Source organism: Chlorocebus sabaeus, chromosome X (genome assembly GCF_047675955.1).
Source record: "Chlorocebus sabaeus isolate Y175 chromosome X, mChlSab1.0.hap1, whole genome shotgun sequence".
NCBI classification, from domain to species: domain Eukaryota; kingdom Metazoa; phylum Chordata; class Mammalia; order Primates; family Cercopithecidae; genus Chlorocebus; species Chlorocebus sabaeus.
Window position 1 is genome coordinate 149,275,004 of NC_132933.1, and position 19,712 is coordinate 149,294,715.

General features: G+C 42.1%; 1 protein-coding gene and 1 non-coding gene across 4 annotated transcripts in view; both read left to right on the top strand.

The window, feature by feature from the left end:
• The window catches only part of PRKX (protein kinase cAMP-dependent X-linked catalytic subunit), a 134,759-nt gene that overhangs the window by 104,640 nt on the left and 10,407 nt on the right, over positions 1 to 19,712 (top strand). For 2 of the 3 annotated variants that reach the window (XM_037986301.2, XM_037986302.2), the window contains 2 exons: positions 1,322 to 1,470; positions 4,684 to 9,146. In XM_037986301.2, coding sequence (XP_037842229.2) covers positions 1,322 to 1,447 — 126 coding nt within the window. In that variant the 3' untranslated portion in view covers positions 1,448 to 1,470; positions 4,684 to 9,146. Of the gene's footprint in view, positions 1 to 1,321; positions 1,471 to 4,683; positions 9,147 to 19,712 lie in introns of those variants that run through there. The other variant, XM_073013895.1, reaches the window with a different exon arrangement.
• Positions 6,262 to 6,366, top strand: LOC119620025 (U6 spliceosomal RNA). Its single transcript, XR_005236422.1, has one exon. It is a non-coding gene; the product is annotated as a U6 spliceosomal RNA (small nuclear RNA).

Consider the following 19,712-nt stretch of genomic DNA (forward strand, 5'->3'; position numbering starts at 1 on the left):
TTTTGTATTTTTAGAAGAGATGGGGTTTCACTATGTTGGCCAGGCTGGTTTCGAACTCATGACCTCAAATGATCCACTCTCCTCGGCCTCCCAAAGTGCTGGGATTACAGGCGTGAGCCACTGGGCGTGGGCTGATTTTGTTCAAAGTTTTACCTTTTCAAATACTTTATCGTATTAAATTGCATTAGTAAAACAATTTGAATATGTTTTGTCTATCCACATTGGTCAAAAACCAAGTCAATATTAAAACAGATATATTGCCAAGTCTCGCTCTTACCCCCTCCAAGCCACGTGTAGGTAATCACCTTTTATTATATTTTTCTGTGTATCCTTCTAGAGTTTCTTTGTGCTAATAAAAACCCACATGGATACATGCATTCTTACTTTTGCCACTCATTTATACAAATCTAGAGTAGCGTAGTATGTACATGATTGTAGTCTTGCTTTTTGTATTTGACTGTATAATCTGGAGACCTGTCTACATACCTGGCTAGCTTCCTTATTTTTTTATTTTTATTTTTAGTTTTGAGATGAAGTCTTGCTCCGTTGCCCAGGATGGAGTTCAGTGGTGTGATCTTGGCTCACTGCAACCTCCGCCTCCTGGGTTCAAGTGATTCTCCTGCCTCAGCCTCCCGAGTAGCTAGGATTACAGGCACCCGACACTATGCCTGGCTAATTTTTGTATTTTTGGTAGCGATAGGGTTTCTCCATATTGGTCAGGCTGGTCTCAAACTCCTGACCTCAAGTGATCCACCCGCCTTTGTCTCCAAAGTGCTGGGATTACAGGTGTGAGCCTCTGTGCCCAGCCAGCTTCCTCATTTAAAAAAAAACTGCCTTGTATTCCATCACATGACTGTACCATAGCTTACTTAATATGTCTGTATTTTGAGACAGGATCTCACCCTGTCATTCAGGCTGGAATGCAGTGGTGCAGTCATGGCTCACTTGGAGTATCGACCTCCTGGGCTCAAGTGGTCCTCCCACCTCAGCCTACTGAGTAGCTGAGACTATAGGCACATAGCACCACACCTGGCTATTTTTTGTATTTTTTGTAGAGACAGGACTCCCTGTGTTCCTCAGGCAGGTCTCAAACTTCTGAGACTTAAGCAGCCCTCCTGCCTCAGCTTCTTAAAGTGTTGGGATTACAGGCGTGAGCCCCCACACCCAGCCTCATTCACAATATTTTAATTCAAAGATTGCCGTGTTCATAAATGAAGGGAAGACAGCTTTAGTGTTTTGCAAATCATTTTCATTTACGTGCAGCATCCTAGCATCCCGTTCCTTTCTAACCATGCCTTTGTGCTTCGGCCATGTCTCACAGCCTCCCATCGTGCCCAAGATAGCTGGCGACGGCGACACGTCCAACTTCGAAACTTACCCCGAGAATGACTGGGACACAGCCGCGCCCGTGCCGCAGAAGGATTTAGAAATCTTCAAGAATTTCTGAGGACAGGAGCTCACATCTGGAAGGTATATCTTTATATTTAGTAATTATCAAAAAATGAGACTGACTCGACCCCACATCCAGGTGAGGCTGCGTTTACTGAATGGGGCTTAACCTCATGCGCACAGAGGTCAGCAGTGAAGCAGAGCAAAGGGGAATGATTCCAAGGGTCAGTGACATAAACACAGCCATGCCTGTGACTCCAGGTCAGCATGTGGTCGGAGGCATCGGCATCACAGTTCAGAATCCATCTTCTGCGTCAGAACCTGCACATCTAAATAAGACCCCTGGGTGGTTTGTGTGTGCCTGAACATTTGAGAAGCCCAGCTCTTCTGGTTCCTGTTCCAGAAACCCTGAGTGACAGGCGAGCTTCCTTACAATAATTAACAAGTATTTTCAAAAGTCTCTTAGGTCCCCTTTGGTTAAAAAATAAGAAGAAGAAACATACCCTTATAGGAAATTTGCTAAGCTTTGAAGATGACTGGAAAGGGATTTTGAGTCTATTACTTCTTTGAGCCTTTGAAGGTCTGTTATTATTTTTTAAATAATAATAATATTTTTTAGGATCCCTCATGAAATTTGCTAAGCTTTAATTTCAGATGACTGAAAAAGGGTTTTGACTGTTATTTCCTTGAGTCTTTGAAAGTCTGTTATTAGTTTTTAAATATGGATTAAAAAGAGCTTTCAGTTACTCCTCAATTCTAAATTGCTCGGTTATATGGCTTCAATTAGATCTTTCTTCCTGTAACATATGAGCAAGAAAAATACCAGTGAAGCAAAATATTGTCAGTGATGTGTCTACTCATTGACATAGCTTGTTTTTCCCACTTTGATTTCCATTCCCATAATTTTCCTGTAGTCTTCCCAGTTATGTGAAGTGGAAAGCCAGTTGGCTAACCAACACCATTTGAAACAGACACCAAATGTCACAGTTGCTGATAGGGGAGAGGAACCAACCTGCTGAAAGACGGGGTGAATGAGAGCCCTCCATCCTGGGCGGGTGTTTCCATGGATGTATCGAGAGGAAAACTAGATAAAAATTAAAATAACAGAGAACAAAATGATAGAGGAATAGGTGGCTATGACCTCGAGAAAATAACCTGTCTCCGTGGCATGGCTTCACCTCTCAGTATGTGATGAACGCTTTTACAGTGGTGACTGGTTGGTATTAACATGAGAGTGTGTAACTTTATCAACTTCATAAATGCTTGTGAAATCCAGTTGTGGGTTTTAAAAATCATAAGATGTTCCTGAATGTGTTTGTTTCTCTGGTCTACTCTGGGGCTCACATTTTCGCTAACTTGCGCATAACATCTTACAAATTATGTCTCTCCAGGAAATCTTTAAAATGATGTAAAGACTTGGTTTGCTTTAGTATGAAGGACCCGTTGATAAGCCACAAAAATAGAACCTTTCTCTAACACAGAGCCCTCAGTTGTAAAATTTACTTCAAGAACAAAAAAGCTTCCATTGGATGGATTTTTGTCTTATAATCAGTGGACACTTTCATTACATCCTGTCCCCAGCTGCCCCTACTGTCCCTGAAAAGGATTCCACACATAGGAATAACCTTTCTCAATCTGGTATGCATTGTTGAGAAAGTATGTGTAAGTATTATTTTTGCTAAGTGGAATCATTTTTAATGTAGTTTGGCTAGTGGTGTTCAGGGCTCTGTTTAATACATTTTTTTTTTTTCCTTTTTGAGACGGAGTCTTGCTCTGTTGCCCAGGCTGGAGTGCAGTGGTGTGATCTCAGCTCACTGCAACCTCTGCCTCCTGGATTCAAGTGATTCTCCTGCCTCAGCCTCCCGAGTAACTGGGATTACAGGTGCCTGCCACCACACCAGGCTAATTTTTTGTATTTTTAGTAGAGATGAGTTTAGCCATGTTGGCCAGGCTGGTCTTGAACTTCTGAGCTCATGCAGTCTGCCCACCTCGGCCTCCCAAAGTGCTGGGATTACAGGCATGAGTGTGCCCGACCCAGATGCAATATTTTAATCCGTCTCAGTAATTTTCTCAAGTAATTTGCATGCCAAACACATCCCTGGCATTTTCAGCAACGAGCAATTAGGTTCAGGAATTTTATGCAGGAAGATAGTTCTTCATGAAGCCAAATCTTCTCCTGTGAATAGGACAGCAGTTCAGATGAATCACTGCACTTGAGGGCAGCTTAGAAACTATGCTTTCGCCGTTCATCTTTGTTTGAATCACCCCACATGCCTTTCTGAATGTGGAGGAGGAATTTAGGAGAACTGACTCACTACGTCTTTTATTTGACTTTGTAATAAAATATTTGCTGTCTTGCTGTGAGGTTCTCTGAGGAAGCATGTTGAATTGGGGATTCCATTTTTCTTGTGCAGGTCATCATCTATCAGTGGATACATTTATCTATTTATGGATAAGCGTACGATACAACATTCTTTAGGCTGGGTGGGGTGGCTCCTACCTGTAATCCCGGTACTTTGGGAGGCTGAGGTAGGAGGCTCACTTCAGGTCAGGAGTTTGAGATCAAGCCTGGGCAACATAGTGAGACTCCATGTCTACAAAAAATAAAAAAGTTAGCCAGGTGTGGTGGTACATACCTGTTGTCCTAGCTACTCTAGAGGCTGAGGTGGGAGGCTCGCTTGGGCCTGGAAAGTTGAGGCTGCAGTGAGCTGTGATTGTGTCCCTGTACTCCGGCCTGGATGGCAGAATTAGACCGTATCTCAAAAATGAAAACAGGGCTGGGTAAGGTGGCTCACGCCTGTAATCCCAGCACTGTGGGAGGCTGAGGCACATGGATCATCTGAGGTCAGGAGTTTGAGACCAACCTGGCAAACATGGTGAAACCCCGTCTCTATCAAAAATGCAAAAATCAGTCAGACATGGTGGCAGGCGCCTGTAATCCCAGCTACTCGCGAGGCTGAGGCCAGAGAATCTCTTGAATCTGGGAGGCAGAGGTTGCAGTGAGCTGAGATTGCGCCACTGTACACCAGCCTGGGCAACAAAAGCAAAACGCCGTCTCAAACCAACCAACCAAAAAAAACCCTTACCTTTGAAACATTCTTCATTTCCTTTTTATTGGCCTCTCCCTTTAGAATTCAGGCTTATGGATCCTTGCAAAAACAATTACAAAGGGAAGTTTTCTTTGTTGTCACTTAGGAAAAGGAAACCTTTGTGTTATCATTGAGATGATCATGATTACGAAATTCATCCAGTTACTGAGAAACTCACAAAATCTTTCATCCTATTTCATGCTAGAAACAGGAAGATTGAAGTCGGCCTGGAACAAAGAACTGCACCTAAGCAGACCGGAAGTAAAATGTCTTCTTCACGGCATAAGGACATTTCCACTTTTCTGTGTACCTGTGTGTATAGAAATAGATCAGAGCACAGTTGAAATGAATGGAACTGGCATTATTTAAGCAACTGGAATTCCACACTGTAGGAAGGTTTTGAAAATTGTTTGGTTGTAGATTTTGTCTTATCCTTTAGTGGTGTTGTGTGCCTACTGTGATGTCTTGGTTTTTCTCATAGACTTCAGTTTGTAAGTTTGAACTGGACTTGTTCGATTATAACCGCAAATTGTGTGTGTGTGTGTGTGTATGCCTGTGTGTATATATAGAAGTCATTATGGTAGATGCACAGAAATTGTGCAGTGATGTAAATGTTCATACTTCACAGAGCCTATAATTTTTATTTTTCAATTTGTTTTTTCAAAAATCTCTTCTCGGGGACAACATCGGAAGGGTATGTTGCATGCATTAAAAAAAATCATCTCACATGTATTTTATAGTTTGGGGGAAGAAAATATCATGGGGAGGTCTACCTTCAGTATCTTTAGTGCTTCCTACCTGGTAACTGGAGATTTTAAAAGAAGAAACAAAGAGAAAGAAGATATGGGAGCGAATTTATTCCAAGAATCTACAATGACATTGAAGTTATTGGAGGAATGTACTGTATTTAAAACAACCTTCTGTGACACATTCAAAAATTTCATCTGAGCTGGATGCAGTGGCTTGTTCCTATAGTCCCAGCACTTTGGAAGGCTGAGGTGGGTGGATTGCTTGAGCCCAGGAGTTGGAGACCAGTCTGGGAAACATGGTGAGACCTCATCTCTACAAAATACAAAAAAATTAGCCGGGCATGGTGGCACGTGAATGTAGTCTCAGCTACTCAGGAGGCTGAGATGAGAGGATCACTTGAATCCAGGGAGGTCCAGGCTGCAGTGATCTGAGATCACACCACTGCACTCCAGCCTCGGTGACAGAGTGAGACCCTGTCCAGGAAAAAAAAAAAAAAGAAAAAAAGAGAAAAGGTAATGGCTTTGTGCTTTCACAGGTGGAATGAAGAGAACGTCCACCTTAAGGCTTTAAAAGACAGTGAAGCTGGGTACAGTGACACACTCCTGTAAACCTGGGACTTTGGGAAGCTGAGGCAGGAAGATCGCTTGAGCCTAGGAGTTTGAGACCGGCCTGGGCAGCATAGCGAGTCCTCATCTCTATAAAAAGAAAAAAAAAATGTTACAACACAGTGAAATTGCAGAAACAGAACACAGCTGCCCTTTTTCATCAATGACCTTTTCTTCACGTGGAGGTCAACTCAGTAGGTGAGAATAATTAGTAGGTTCAGTAGAATAAACTCTTTACAATTAGTCAGTCAGTGGAAAATGATGTTCAGATGGTGAAATGTGGAAATGTTTTAGACAACTGTATTTTCAGCCTGTGCGTCTCACTCACCATCTTGTTGGGATTAACAGTTGAGGGCCATCATTGTCTAAACATTGAGCATGCAGTTTCCCATCAGTTTTACCGTGAATGTGAAAAGGTGAAACTGGCGCTGACTTCGGCAGCAGGTGTACTAAAATTGGAATGACACAGAGCAGATTAGCGTGGCTCCCTTTGCAAGGAAGATCCGTATATTCATGCAGCGTTCCAATTTTTGTTTTAAAAAGGTTACACTGTGCACTGAGATGTGGAGCTAGAAGGAAAAGCATCAGGTCTCATGTTTGCTGACTATAAAAATAAATCATAGTAATATTGAACATTCTACTTTAAAAATTATTAATAAAACCATAAATGAAACACTTGAGCACATTTTAAAAAGTACATAGATCCATGAGTCCGTATGCCTGTTTTTAGGTTGTCTGTTTTATTATCCAGGATTTCATACTCAGATGAAAATTAGCATCAGGAAAGCCTGAAATGCCTTAATTGTGACCTGATATGCAGGAAAATGAAATATGCAAGCACATTGATGACCTCGTTCTTTACGGACATTGTTATCAGCCTCTAGCCATACAGAACAAATGAGAAATTAGAAGCAATTCCAAGAACGTGTGATGGTGTGAAACCCACTTTTGACCGTCGCGCACATTTCAGCGTTTGAAGTGACACAGGCTACCTGGTAACTGCCCATGGCAGGGTCATAGTTTAAATGGCCCAATGTCATGTAGAGGTTAATTTAATCAAAATGAGCTATAAACACGGAACAATCACTATATATAATTTTAAAATAGTTTACCTGGCCAGGCATGGTAGCTCACGCCTGTAATCCCAGCACTTTGGGAGGCTGAGGTGGGCGGATCACCTGAGGTGAGGAGTTCGAGACCAGCTTGGCCAACATGGTGAAACCCCCGTCTCTACTAAAATACAGAAATTAGGTGTGGGGGTGGGCGCCTGTAATCCCGGCTACTCGGGAGGCTGAAGCGGGAGAATGGCTTGAACCTGGGAGGCGAGGCTGCAGTGAGCCGAGATTGTGCCACTGCCCTCTAACCTGGGCGACAGAGTGAGACTCCATCTCAAAAAATAAAAATAAAAAAAATAAAAATAGTTGACCTGGGTGGTCATTCCAAAATTTTCTCATAGATGATCATGTGAAACAATCACCGTGCAAAATGTGGAGGAAAATTCATTATAATAATCACAAAATTTGTGTCAGAAAAACATTACAAATTTACTTTGCTTCATGTAATTTTATGAGTTGGCAGTATTTTCTTAAATTGGAATACTATAAGAGAATATCTTTAGGAAATGGATATGTTACAACAAGAAGTATATTGGGGCAAGTCTTGTTTTTCTGAAGGGAAATGCCACCAGCCTGCTTTCATAGGCATTGATAAAGCCAGGAAGGAAATAAAGTCACAACCGAATAGTATACACTGTATCTACTGAATTCTTCTAATTCCTTTGCAACAGAAGTCTAAATCCTGCTTAGCCTAAACATATCTATAGCCAGCGATGGGCAAATTATATTTGCTGTCAGCATGATAGAATAAGAAGCAGAAACCCCCCAGCAGTGGGGTAAGATTGCATGCTTCGTCCCCTCAAAATGCTGTTCAGCCCCACTCCCTCTCCATGCCCATCAAACAACTGCACAATCACTTGTTAGTGAATTTCTCATTCAGCGTTTTGTTTCTTTCTGTCCACACTTAAAGACCAAATCATTTGTTTGCTTTGAAGAAAAAGCAAAAATAAGAACAAAAACACCAAATCATTTGAAATCACTACTCATTACAAAAAATCACCAGTGGAACCAAACAGTTGAGTGGTTTGTGATGTGTTTGCCATTTCTGTGTTTGACCTACGTGGCCTCTAGTTCTTTGGACCATTGTAACTGTGAAACTATGGCTTAATACTGTTAAAGACCCCAAGGCTCAACTCTGTAGCCAGGGTGCACCTCAGGCTGCACAAATACCACACCAGAATGTCATAGGCATACATGGCTCCACCTACTGAGTGAACAGAGTGCAAGACAGCACTGGCTTGGGTTTTATTTCTGTAGCCAGTTAACTTTGCATCAGGTCTACACAGTCCTTGCAGCCTTTGATTTCTCCTGTTGTAGAGATTTGAAATGGGGTGCCCGGGTTCCTCTCATTTTTCCTTCAATCTACCTAGCATGCATTTTACACACATTGGAGGAGTCGTATGCACTGTTTTTTTCTCTGTTGCTGACGGAGGCAAGAAGGCCTTCTAATTAGTCTAACTTAAAGGGATGGGATTCACTTAACAAAAGCAAGAAGAAAAGCACATGAACAGGTGTCTTAATGCATTTTGATAGTTTCTTGGCGGGGGGTGTGTGTCTTGGTGAAGGTGAGGGGGCTGTATTTTCACCAAGCTTTTTCATAATCAAGTTTGCTTTGCAAACCTTATGGCCTTGCACCCCGCAGAAGAGTCCTTCCTAATAACAGGGGAATGCCCTGTCAGGTTCTCTGTAAATTATTGTGTTGGGAGGTTCTGTTGAGGCTTAGTTTGATCTTCCATGGTGGGCACGTCTGTTCTGTATGTAAAAGGCATTACAATTGTGTTTTAGCGGATGGGATTTGAGGCCTTTCCACGGTCCTTATCCTGTGAGATGGCTGTTGAGCTCTGCTCAGCTGTTGTAGCTGAATCTTGTTTTGCGCTGAACATTGGGCAGCCTCACCATGTTGCCACCGTGCTTCTGGGGCCCTGTGACTGCCGCCGGATGCCGCGCACACAGGCAGAGTGCCTTTGCAGGTTTGTGCACCCCTTGGCGAGCCAGAACTGGGAACCCCGTGGGGTGACCCCACCTTCTCATGGGGGGTTGGGGAGGGGAGTGCCTATTTTTAATCCTGTCTGTTTGTTGCACAATGGAAATCACTGTGATTTGTACATACGCCCTAGGAAAATTTTACTGCTGTCTAATTTATGTAATAATACTGTTGATTCCAGGTTTGTTTAATAAAACTTTTTATCTTTTCAGAAGTCTGAGTCTCGTCTGCTTCTGTCTCCAAACAAGCTGTGGCTTTTCTCCTTTAGTCTAATCCAGGGATGGGCAATTACCTGTAGGGTCCACATGGCAGATACTTTCTGCCTTGCAGGACACACAGTCTCTGTTGCACAGAGTGCAAAAAAGCTGCTATAATTAGGCACGGAGGTGCACGCCTGTAATTCCAGTGCTTTGGGAGGCCAAGGCAGGAGGATCGCTTGAGCCCAGGATTTGAGACCAGCCTGGGCAATGTAGCAAGACCCCATCTCTACAAAAATTAGAAAATTTGTCAGGAGTGGTAGCATGAGCCTGAGATTGCTCAGGAGGCTGAGGTGGGAGGGTCACTTGAGCCCAGGGGTTTGAGCCTGCTTTGAGCTATAATTGTACCAATGCCCTCCAGCCTGGGTGACAGACAGAACAAGAACCTGACTCTTAAAAAAACAAAGCCCCATAGACAATATGTAAACAAGCGGGCATGGCTGTGCTCCAGTAGTTTTATTGACAAAAATAATCAGAGGGCCGGATTTAGCCCGAAGGCCAGCATTTGCTCATTCCTGTTGTAGCGTGCGATGTTGACTTTGTAGACTGGCTTCACAGGTTGTTAAAAATATGCTGCCCTCATCATCATGAATGAATAAAATATTTTATTGCTTACTCTTATTACTCACATATTTGACACCCGGGTTTCTGAGTGGCATTCGTAGCTTGTTAAAAACGTCCTGCCTTTGTACACTGTAAAATCAATTGATTTGTCATTTTGGACACTCACATAGCACTTGCTATTAGCAGAGGCTGAACTATTACACCTAGTTAAGGGTCAAACACAAGCCTGTTTACTTATGACCAAGCTGTCCCTGTTCCCATCTTGGAATTCCCTGGGGAAGGGAGTCTTCCCATGGGCTGCTATGGCTGTTCAGGGTCTGGGTCCGCATCTTCTGGGAGGGAGCACTCGGGAGTTTCTGTAGCATAGGCTTTTGGTGAGTGCCAGTCTAATTTGGAAAGGATATGTGTTTGTGTGTTTGTTGGAAGGCTGGGGGAGGAGTCTTGAAGCCCCCTCGGCACAACAAACATGCTTTGTACTTCGGGGTAAGATTGCTAGAGATTGTCCAGGGTTGTGTCAATTATGTGTCATAGATATGTATTAATATTCAGCCACACACTGTTGGAGCTCTCTGACTTTCCTAGAAGTCAGGCTCATCTTGTGTACTTGTTGAAAGGATCAGATAACCTTCTTCCGAGGGTGTGAAGGAAAATCATAGTTAGGTGGACCCCTGTCATCTTAACAAGAGGCTGTCTCGGGTATCGCTTGCAGAGACAGACAGGAATTGCGGGAGTGTTTTGTTTTGTTTTGCGACAGAGTCTCCCTCTGTTGCCCAGGCTGGAGTACCCTGGTGCAATTGCAGCTCACTGCAGCCTCGAACTCCTTCTCTCAAGCGATCCTCCCACCTCAGCCTCCTGAGTAGCTGGGACTACAGGTGTGCACCACCACACCCAATTAATTTATTTTGTATTTTTATTTTGTAGAGATGAGGTCTCCATATGTTGCCCAGGCTGATCTCAAACTCCTGGCCTCAAGCGATCCTCCCACCTTGGCCCCGCAAAGCGCTGGGACAGTGGGTGTGAGGAACTACAGTTTGGGGAGCACCTGTTTTATGTGGGCAGTGAGATGCACTGTTACATGTGTGTGCAACAAAGTTATCCTTCAATTCTTAAAATACTGCAACGCATGGGACACCTGCCCACTCTAACCACTGCTAAAAGACAAAGCTGTTGACACAAGAACTCAGCAGAAAACAAACTCACAGAGCTAAGGTTTCCATTCCATCTGCTGCTGCTCATACCAAGGTGCTAAACAACACTTCAATAATTAATATGTGTTACATAAGCATAACATAGAATACATATATGAATATAATATGTACATATACAAATGTATGTTTACATATTATAAAATTAATGTAATATATTAAATGCATTAATATAATTTATGTTAATATATATTTTTAATGTGTGCAATATATGTATATTTAATATATACAATTTATGAATGTTACATTAACATACAAAATATACATAATATATGTTAAAGTACTGTATATTAAAGTACTGTATATCAATCTATGCATGTAATATATACAACACTTTATATATTATACATAATATGTATACTATATAATATATAGTATATATGTATATATGTATACTATATGTATATAATGTATATATAATGTAATTTATAATATATATATTTATGTATGTTTAGTATATATCAAATTTATATATTATATATTTATTATATATAATAATACATACTTAGACGTTTATTAAACAAAGAACAGCATTCTGTATTTTCCGATAAAAATATTGGATGCGAGTTAAAACCGTCAAATGCTGAAGACCCACCGTGAGTGTATTGATGAGGGAACTGTAAATTCGATGTTTTGTTATAAGGCAGAAAACCATGATGTACTAAAACTAGTCCATCAACCCTTCTGTGGATCAAATTTCTTAAAAAGATTTTTAATTTACATTTTTTTTTAAATTTATTTATTATTATTATACTTTAAGTTGTAGGGTACATGTGCACAACGTGCAGGATTGTTACATATGTATACTTGTGCCATGTTGGTGTGCTGCACCCATCAACTCGTCATTTACATCAGGTATAACTCCCAATGCAATCCCTCCCCCCTCCCCCCTCCCCCCTCCCCATGATAGGCCCCGGTGTGTGATGTTCCCCTCCCCGAGTCCAAGTGATCTCATTGTTCAGTTCCCACCTATGAGTGAGAACATGCGGTGTTTGGTTTTCTGTTCTTGTGATAGTTTGCTAAGAATGATGGTTTCCAGCTGCATCCATGTCCCTACAAAGGACACAAACTCATCCTTTTTTATGGCTGCATAGTATTCCATGGTGTATATGTGCCACATTTTCTTAATCCAATCTGTCACTGATGGACATTTGGGTTGATTCCAAGTCTTTGCTATTGTGAATAGTGCTGCAATAAACATACGTGTGCATGTGTCTTTATAGCAGCATAATTTATAATCCTTTGGGTATATACCCAGTAATGGGATGGCTGGGTCATATGGTACATCTAGTTCTAGATCCTTGAGGAATCGCCATACTGTTTTCCATAATGGTTGAACTAGTTTACAATCCCACCGACAGTGTAAAAGTGTTCCTATTTCTTCACATCCTCTCTAGCACCTGTTGTTTCCTGACTTTTTAATGATCGCCATTCTAACTGGTGTGAGATGGTATCTCATTGTGGTTTTGATTTGCATTTCTCTGATGGCCAGTGATGATGAGCATTTTTTCATGTGTCTGTTGGCTGTATGAATGTCTTCTTTTGAGAAATGTCTGTTCATATCCTTTGCCCACTTTTTAATGGGGTTGTTTGTTTTTTTCTTGTAAATTTGTTTGAGTTCTTTGTAGGTTCTGGATATTAGCCCTTTGTCAGATGAGTAGATTGCAAAAATTTTCTCCCATTCTGTAGGTTGCCTGTTCACTCTGATGGTAGTTTCTTTTGCTGTGCAGAAGCTCTTTAGTTTAATGAGATCCCATTTGTCAATTTTGGCTTTTGCTGCCGTTGCTTTTGGTGTTTTAGACATGAAGTCTTTGCCCATGCCTATGTCCTGAATGGTACTACCTAGGTTTTCCTCTAGGATTTTTATGGTATTAGGTCTAACATTTAAGTCTCTAATCCATCTTGAATTAATTTTCGTATAAGGAGTAAGGAAAGGATCCAGTTTCAGCTTTCTACTTATGGCTAGCCAATTTTCCCAGCACCATTTATTAAATAGGGAATCCTTTCCCCATTTCTTGTTTCTCTCAGGTTTGTCAAAGATCAGATGGCTGTAGATGTGTGGTATTATTTCTGAGGACTCTGTTCTGTTCCATTGGTCTATATCTCTGTTTTGGTACCAGTACCATGCTGTTTTGGTTACTGTAGCCTTGTAGTATAGTTTGAAGTCAGGTAGCGTGATGCCTCCAGCTTTGTTCTTTTGACTTAGGATTGTCTTGGAGATGCGGGCTCTTTTTTGGTTCCATATGAACTTTAAAGCAGTTTTTTCCAATTCTGTGAAGAAGCTCATTGGTAGCTTGATGGGGATGGCATTGAATCTATAGATTACCTTGGGCAGTATGGCCATTTTCACGATATTGATTCTTCCTATCCATGAGCATGGTATGTTCTTCCATTTGTTTGTGTCCTCTTTTATTTCACTGAGCAGTGGTTTGTAGTTCTCCTTGAAGAGGTCCTTTACATCCCTTGGAAGTTGGATTCCTAGGTATTTTATTCTCTTTGAAACAATTGTGAATGGAAGTTCATTCCTGATTTGGCACTCTGTTTGTCTGTTACTGGTGTATAAGAATGCTTGTGATTTTTGCACATTAATTTTGTATCCTGAGACTTTGCTGAAGTTGCTTATCAGCTTAAGGAGATTTTGGGCTGAGACAATGGGGTTTTCTAAATATACAATGATGTCATCTGCAAACAGGGACAATTTGACTTCTTCTTTTCCTAACTGAATCCCCTTGATTTCTTTCTCTTGCCTGATTGCCCTAGCCAGAACTTCCAACACTATGTTGAATAGGAGTGGTGAGAGAGGGCATCCCTGTCTTGTGCCAGTTTTCAAAGGGAATTTTTCCAGTTTTTGCCCATTCAGTATGATATTGGCTGTGGGTTTGTCATAAATAGCTCTTATTATTTTGAGGTACGTTCCATCAATACCGAATTTATTGAGCGTTTTTAGCTTGAAGGGCTGTTGAATTTTGTCAAAATCCTTTTCTGCATCTATTGAGATAATGATGTGGTTCTTGTCTTTGGTTCTGTTTATATGCTGGATTATGTTTATTGATTTGCGAATGTTGAACCAGCCTTGCATCCCAGGGATGAAGCCCACTTGATCATGGTGGATAAGCTTTTTGATGTGTTGCTGAATCCGGTTTGCCAGTATTTTATTGAGGATTTTTGCATCGATGTTCATCAGGGATATTGGTCTAAAATTCTCTTTTTTTGTTGTGTCTCTGCCAGGCTTTGGTATCAGGATGATGTTGGCCTCATAAAATGAGTTAGGGAGGATTCCCTCTTTTTCTATTGATTGGAATAGTTTCAGAAGGAATGGTACCAACTCCTCCTTGTACCTCTGGTAGAATTCAGCTGTGAATCCATCTGGTCCTGGACTTTTTTTGGTTGGTAGGCTATTAATTATTGCCTCAATTTCAGAGCCTGCTATTGGTCTATTCAGGGATTCAACTTCTTCCTGGTTTAGTCTTGGAAGAGTGTAAGTGTCCAGGAAATTATCCATTTCTTCTAGATTTTCCAGTTTATTTGCGTAGAGGTGTTTATAGTATTCTCTGATGGTAGTTTGTATTTCTGTGGGGTCAGTGGTGATATCCCCTTTATCATTTTTAATTGCGTCGATTTGATTCTTCTCTCTTTTCTTCTTTATTAGTCTTGCTAGTGGTCTGTCAATTTTGTTGATCTTTTCAAAAAACCAACTCCTGGATTCATTGATTTTTTGGAGGGTTTTTTGTGTCTCTATCTCCTTCAGTTCTGCTCTGATCTTAGTTATTTCTTGCCTTCTGCTAGCTTTCGAATGTGTTTGCTCTTGCTTCTCTAGTTCTTTTAATTGCGATGTTAGAGTGTCAATTTTAGATCTTTCCTGCTTTCTCTTGTGGGCATTTAGTGCTATAAATTTCCCTCTACACACTGCTTTAAATGTGGCCCAGAGATTCTGGTATGTTGTATCTTTGTTCTCATTGGTTTCAAAGAACATCTTTATTTCTGCCTTCATTTCGTTATGTACCCAGTAGTCATTCAGGAGCAGGTTGTTCAGTTTCCATGTAGTTGAGCGGTTTTGATTGAGTTTCTTAGTCCTGAGTTCTAGTTTGATTGCACTGTGGTCTGAGAGACAGTTTGTTATAATTTCTGTTCTTGTACATTTGCTGAGGAGTGCTTTACTTCCAATTACATGGTCAATTTTGGAGTAAGTACGATGTGGTGCTGAGAAGAATGTATATTCTGTTGATTTGGGGTGGAGAGTTCTATAGATGTCTATTAGGTCTGCTTGCTGCAGAGATGAGTTCAATTCCTGGATATCCTTGCTAACTTTCTGTCTCGTTGATCTGTCTAATGTTGACAGTGGAGTGTTGAAGTCTCCCATTATTATTGTATGGGAGTCTAAGTCTCTTTGTAAGTCTCTAAGGACTTGCTTTATGAATCTGGGTGCTCCTGTATTGGGTGCATATATATTTAGGATAGTTAGCTCTTCCTGTTGAATTGATCCCTTTACCATTATGTAATGGCCTTCTTTGTCTCTTTTGATCTTTGATGGTTTAAAGTCTGTTTTATCAGAGACTAGTATTGCAACCCCCGCTTTTTTGTGCTCTCCATTTGCTTGGTAAATCTTCCTCCATCCCTTTATTTTGAGCCTATGTATGTCTCTGCGTGTGAGATGGGTCTCCTGAATACAGCAGACTGATGGGTCTTGACTCTTTATCCAGTTTGCCAGTCTGTGTCTTTTAATTGGAGCATTTAGTCCATTTACATTTAAGGTTAAGATTGTTATGTGTGAACTTGATCCTGCCATTATGATATTAACTGGTTATTTTGCTCGTTAGTTGATGCAGTTTCTTCCTAGCCTTGATGGTCTTTACATTTTGGCATGTTTTTGCAATGGCTGGTACCGGTTGTTCCTTTCCATGTTTAGTGCTTCCTTCAGGGTCTCTTGTAAGGCAGGCCTAGTGGTGACAAAATCTCTAAGCATTTGCTTATCTGTAAAGGATTTTATTTCTCCTTCACTTATGAAACTTAGTTTGGCTGGATATAAAATTCTGGGTTTAAAATTCTTTTCTTTAAGAATGTTGAATATTGGCCCCCACTCTCTTCTGGCTTGAAGAGTTTCTGCCGAGAGATCTGCTGTTAGTCTGATGGGCTTCCCTTTGTGGGTAACCCGACCTTTCTCTCTGGCTGCCCTTAAGATTTTTTCCTTCATTTCAACTTTGGTGAATCTGGCAATTATGTGTCTTGGAGTTGCTCTTCTCGAGGAGTATCTTTGTGGCGTTCTCTGTATTTCCTGGATCTGAATGTTGGCCTGCCCTACTAGGTTGGGGAAGTTCTCCTGGATGATATCCTGAAGAGTGTTTTCCAACTTGGTTCCATTTTCCCCCTCACTTTCAGGCACCCCAATCAGACGTAGATTTGGTCTTTTTACATAATCCCATACTTCTTGCAGGCTTTGTTCATTTCTTTTTCTTCTTTTTTCTTTTGGTTTCTCTTCTCGCTTCATTTCATTCATTTGATCCTCAATCGCTGACATTCTTTCTTCCAGTTGATCGAGTCGGTTACCGAAGCTTGTGCATTTGTCACGTATTTCTCGTGTCATGGTTTTCGTCTCTTTCATTTCGTTTATGAGCTTCTCTGCATTAATTACTCTAGCCATCAATTCATCCACTTTTTTTTCAAGATTTTTAGTTTCTTTGCGCTGGGTCCGTAATTCTTCCTTTAGCTCTGAGAAATTTGATGGACTGAAGCCTTCTTCTCTCATCTCGTCGAAGTCATTCTCCGTCCAGCTTTGATCCGTTGCTGGCGATGAGCTGTGCTCCTTTGCCGGGGGAGATGCGCTCTTATTTTTTGAATTTCCAGCTTTTCTGCCCTGCTTTTTCCCCATCTTTGTGGTTTTATCTGCCTCTGGTCTTTGATGATGGTGATGTACTGATGGGGTTTTGGTGTAGGTGTCCTTCCTGTTTGATAGTTTTCCTTCTAACAGTCAGGACCCTCAGCTGTAGGTCTGTTGGAGATTGCTTGAGGTCCACTCCAGATCCTGTTTGCCTGGGTATCAGCAGCAGAGGCTGCAGAAGATAGAATATTTCTGAACAGCGAGTGTACCTGTCTGATTCTTGCTTTGGAAGCTTCCTCTCAGGGGTGTACTCCACCCTGTGAGGTGTGGGGTGTCAGACTGCCCCTAGTGGGGGATGTCTCCCAGTTAGGCTACTCAGGGGTCAGGGACCCACTTGAGCAGGGAGTCTGTCCCTTCTCAGATCTCAACCTCTGTGTTGGGAGATCCACTGCTCTCTTCAAAGCTGTCAGACAGAGTCGTTTGCGTCTGCAGAGCTTTCTGTTGTTATTGTTTACTGTGCCCTGTCCCCAGAGGTGAAGTCTACAGAGACAGGCAGGTTTCCTTGAGCTGCTGTGAGCTCCACCCAGTTCGAGCTTCCCAGCAGCTTTGTTTACCTACTTAAGCCTCAGCAATGGCGGGCGCCCCTCCCCCAGCCTGGCTGCTGCCTTGCCGGTAGATCACAGACTGCTGTGCTAGCAATGAGGGAGGCTCCGTGGGTGTGGGACCCTCCCGGCCAGGTGTGGGATATGATCTCCTGGTGTGCCTGTTTGCTTAAAGCGCAGTATTGGGGTGGGAGTTACCCGATTTTCCAGGTGTTGTGTGTCTCAGTTCCCCTGGCTAGGAAAAGGGATTCCCTTCCCCCTTGCGCTTTCCAGGTGAGGCAATGCCTCGCCCTGCTTCAGCTCTCGCTGGTCGGGCTGCAGCAGCTGACCAGCACCCATCATCTGGCACTCCCCAGTGAGATGAACCCAGTACCTCAGTTGAAAATGCAGAAATCACCGGTCTTCTGTGTCGCTCGCGCTGGGAGTTGGAGACTGGAGCTGTTCCTATTCGGCCATCTTGCTCCGCCCCCCTAATTTACATTTTTATTGACAAATAATACTTGTACATATTTTTGGGGTACATACCAATGTTTGAGCAAACATAATGTACAGTGATCCGGTCATGGTAATTAGCAAATCCGTCAGGCATCTCAATCAGGCATCATTTCTTTGTGTTGGGAACATTTAATGTCCTCCTAGATTTGGAACTGTATATTATTGTTAACTATAGTTATTCTACAGGGCTATAGAACACCAGAAGGTATTCCTCCTGTCTAGCTGTAATTTTGTATCCTTTAAGAAATCTCGGCCGGGCAGGGTGGCTCACGCCTGTAATCCCAGCACTTTGGGAGGCTGAGGCAGGTGGATCATGAGATCAAGAGTTCGAGACCAGCTTGACCAACATGGTGAAACCTTGTCTCTACTAAAAATACGAAAATTAGCTGGGAGTGGTGGCACACACCTGTAATCCCAGCTGCTCAGGAGGCTGAAGCAGGAGGATTGCTTGAACCTGGGAGGCGGAGGTTGCAGTGAGCCGAGATCACTCCATTGCACTCCAACCTGGGTGACAGAACGAGACTCCGTCTCAAAAAAAAACCTCTCTCTATCCCCTCGTCCCCCACCCTTCCCAGCCACTAGTATCCTCTGTTCTACTTTTTATTTCTGTAAGAGCTACTTTTAGCTCCCACGTGAGTGAGAACCTGTGATATTTGCCTTTCCAGTTCTGCTTATTTCACGTAACATAATGTCCTCCAGTTTCATCCATGTTGATGAGAATGACAGGATTTCATTCTTTATTAATGGCTGAATGGTATTCCATGGCATATATATGCTGCCATATTTTCTTTATCCATTCATCTGTTGCAAATTTATTGTATTATATTATTTTTGTTGAGACAGGGTCTCATTCTGTTGTCAAGGCTGGAGTGCAATGGCACGATCACGGCTCACTGCAGCCTCGACCTCCCAGGCTCAAGCCGTCCTCCCACCTCAACCTCCAAAGTAGCTGGGACTACAGATGCACCCCCACCATGCCTAACTAATTTTTACATTTTTCTGTAGAGACAGGATCTTGCTATGTTGCCCAGGTTGGTCTCAAACTCCTGGGCTTGAGTGATCCTTCTGCCTCGGCCTCCCAAAGTGTTGGGATTACAGGCTCTCACGAGCCACCATGTCTGGCCTTGCAAATTTATTTTACTAGGCAAGCTGCCTTTGAGAAGTCCATGAAAGAGACCATTTTCTACACATGTAAAGCTACAATTCAATTTTTAAAATTCTGATAAAAACCACAACATGAGATTTACCCTGTTAAATTTTTACATGTCTAATCCACACTGTTCACCATGAGCTCTGTCTTGTCCAGCAGATCTCCAGAAACTCTTACTTTGCATGACTGAAACTTTACACCCATTAAACAGCAAGTCCCCATTGTCCCCTCTTCTCAGTCCCTGGGAGCCACCATCAACCACCCCCTACTCCAAAAATCAGAGAAGACACAGGCCTGCACACCTGGGTCTTAACTTTCATCTGAAACATTTTTAGTTCTCAAGGACATCACGGAGAATAGATTCATGCTTTCGTATCTAGTTACGAATGTCTGGCTTTGAGCCGGCTGCAAACTCAGCTTTTAAAATCCCCTTGGGGGCAATGTCTCGGAAACCCACTGGCTGAAAAACAATTCATAATGAATCAGGAATTGTGCGGAGGCCGTTTTAAAATGAGTGCCTTGGAAAAATGAAAAAAAAAAATCTACAAAAGGCAAAGTTTAAAAAATGATGTCATTCCAGTGAGTGGGGAATGAAGAAAGGTAATTTGGTCTACAGAGTTCAGAGTTCTTGCCGTTATTTTACACTGGGCTTGTTTTTAATTGAACTGATGAATAATGACCAGAATGCCTGA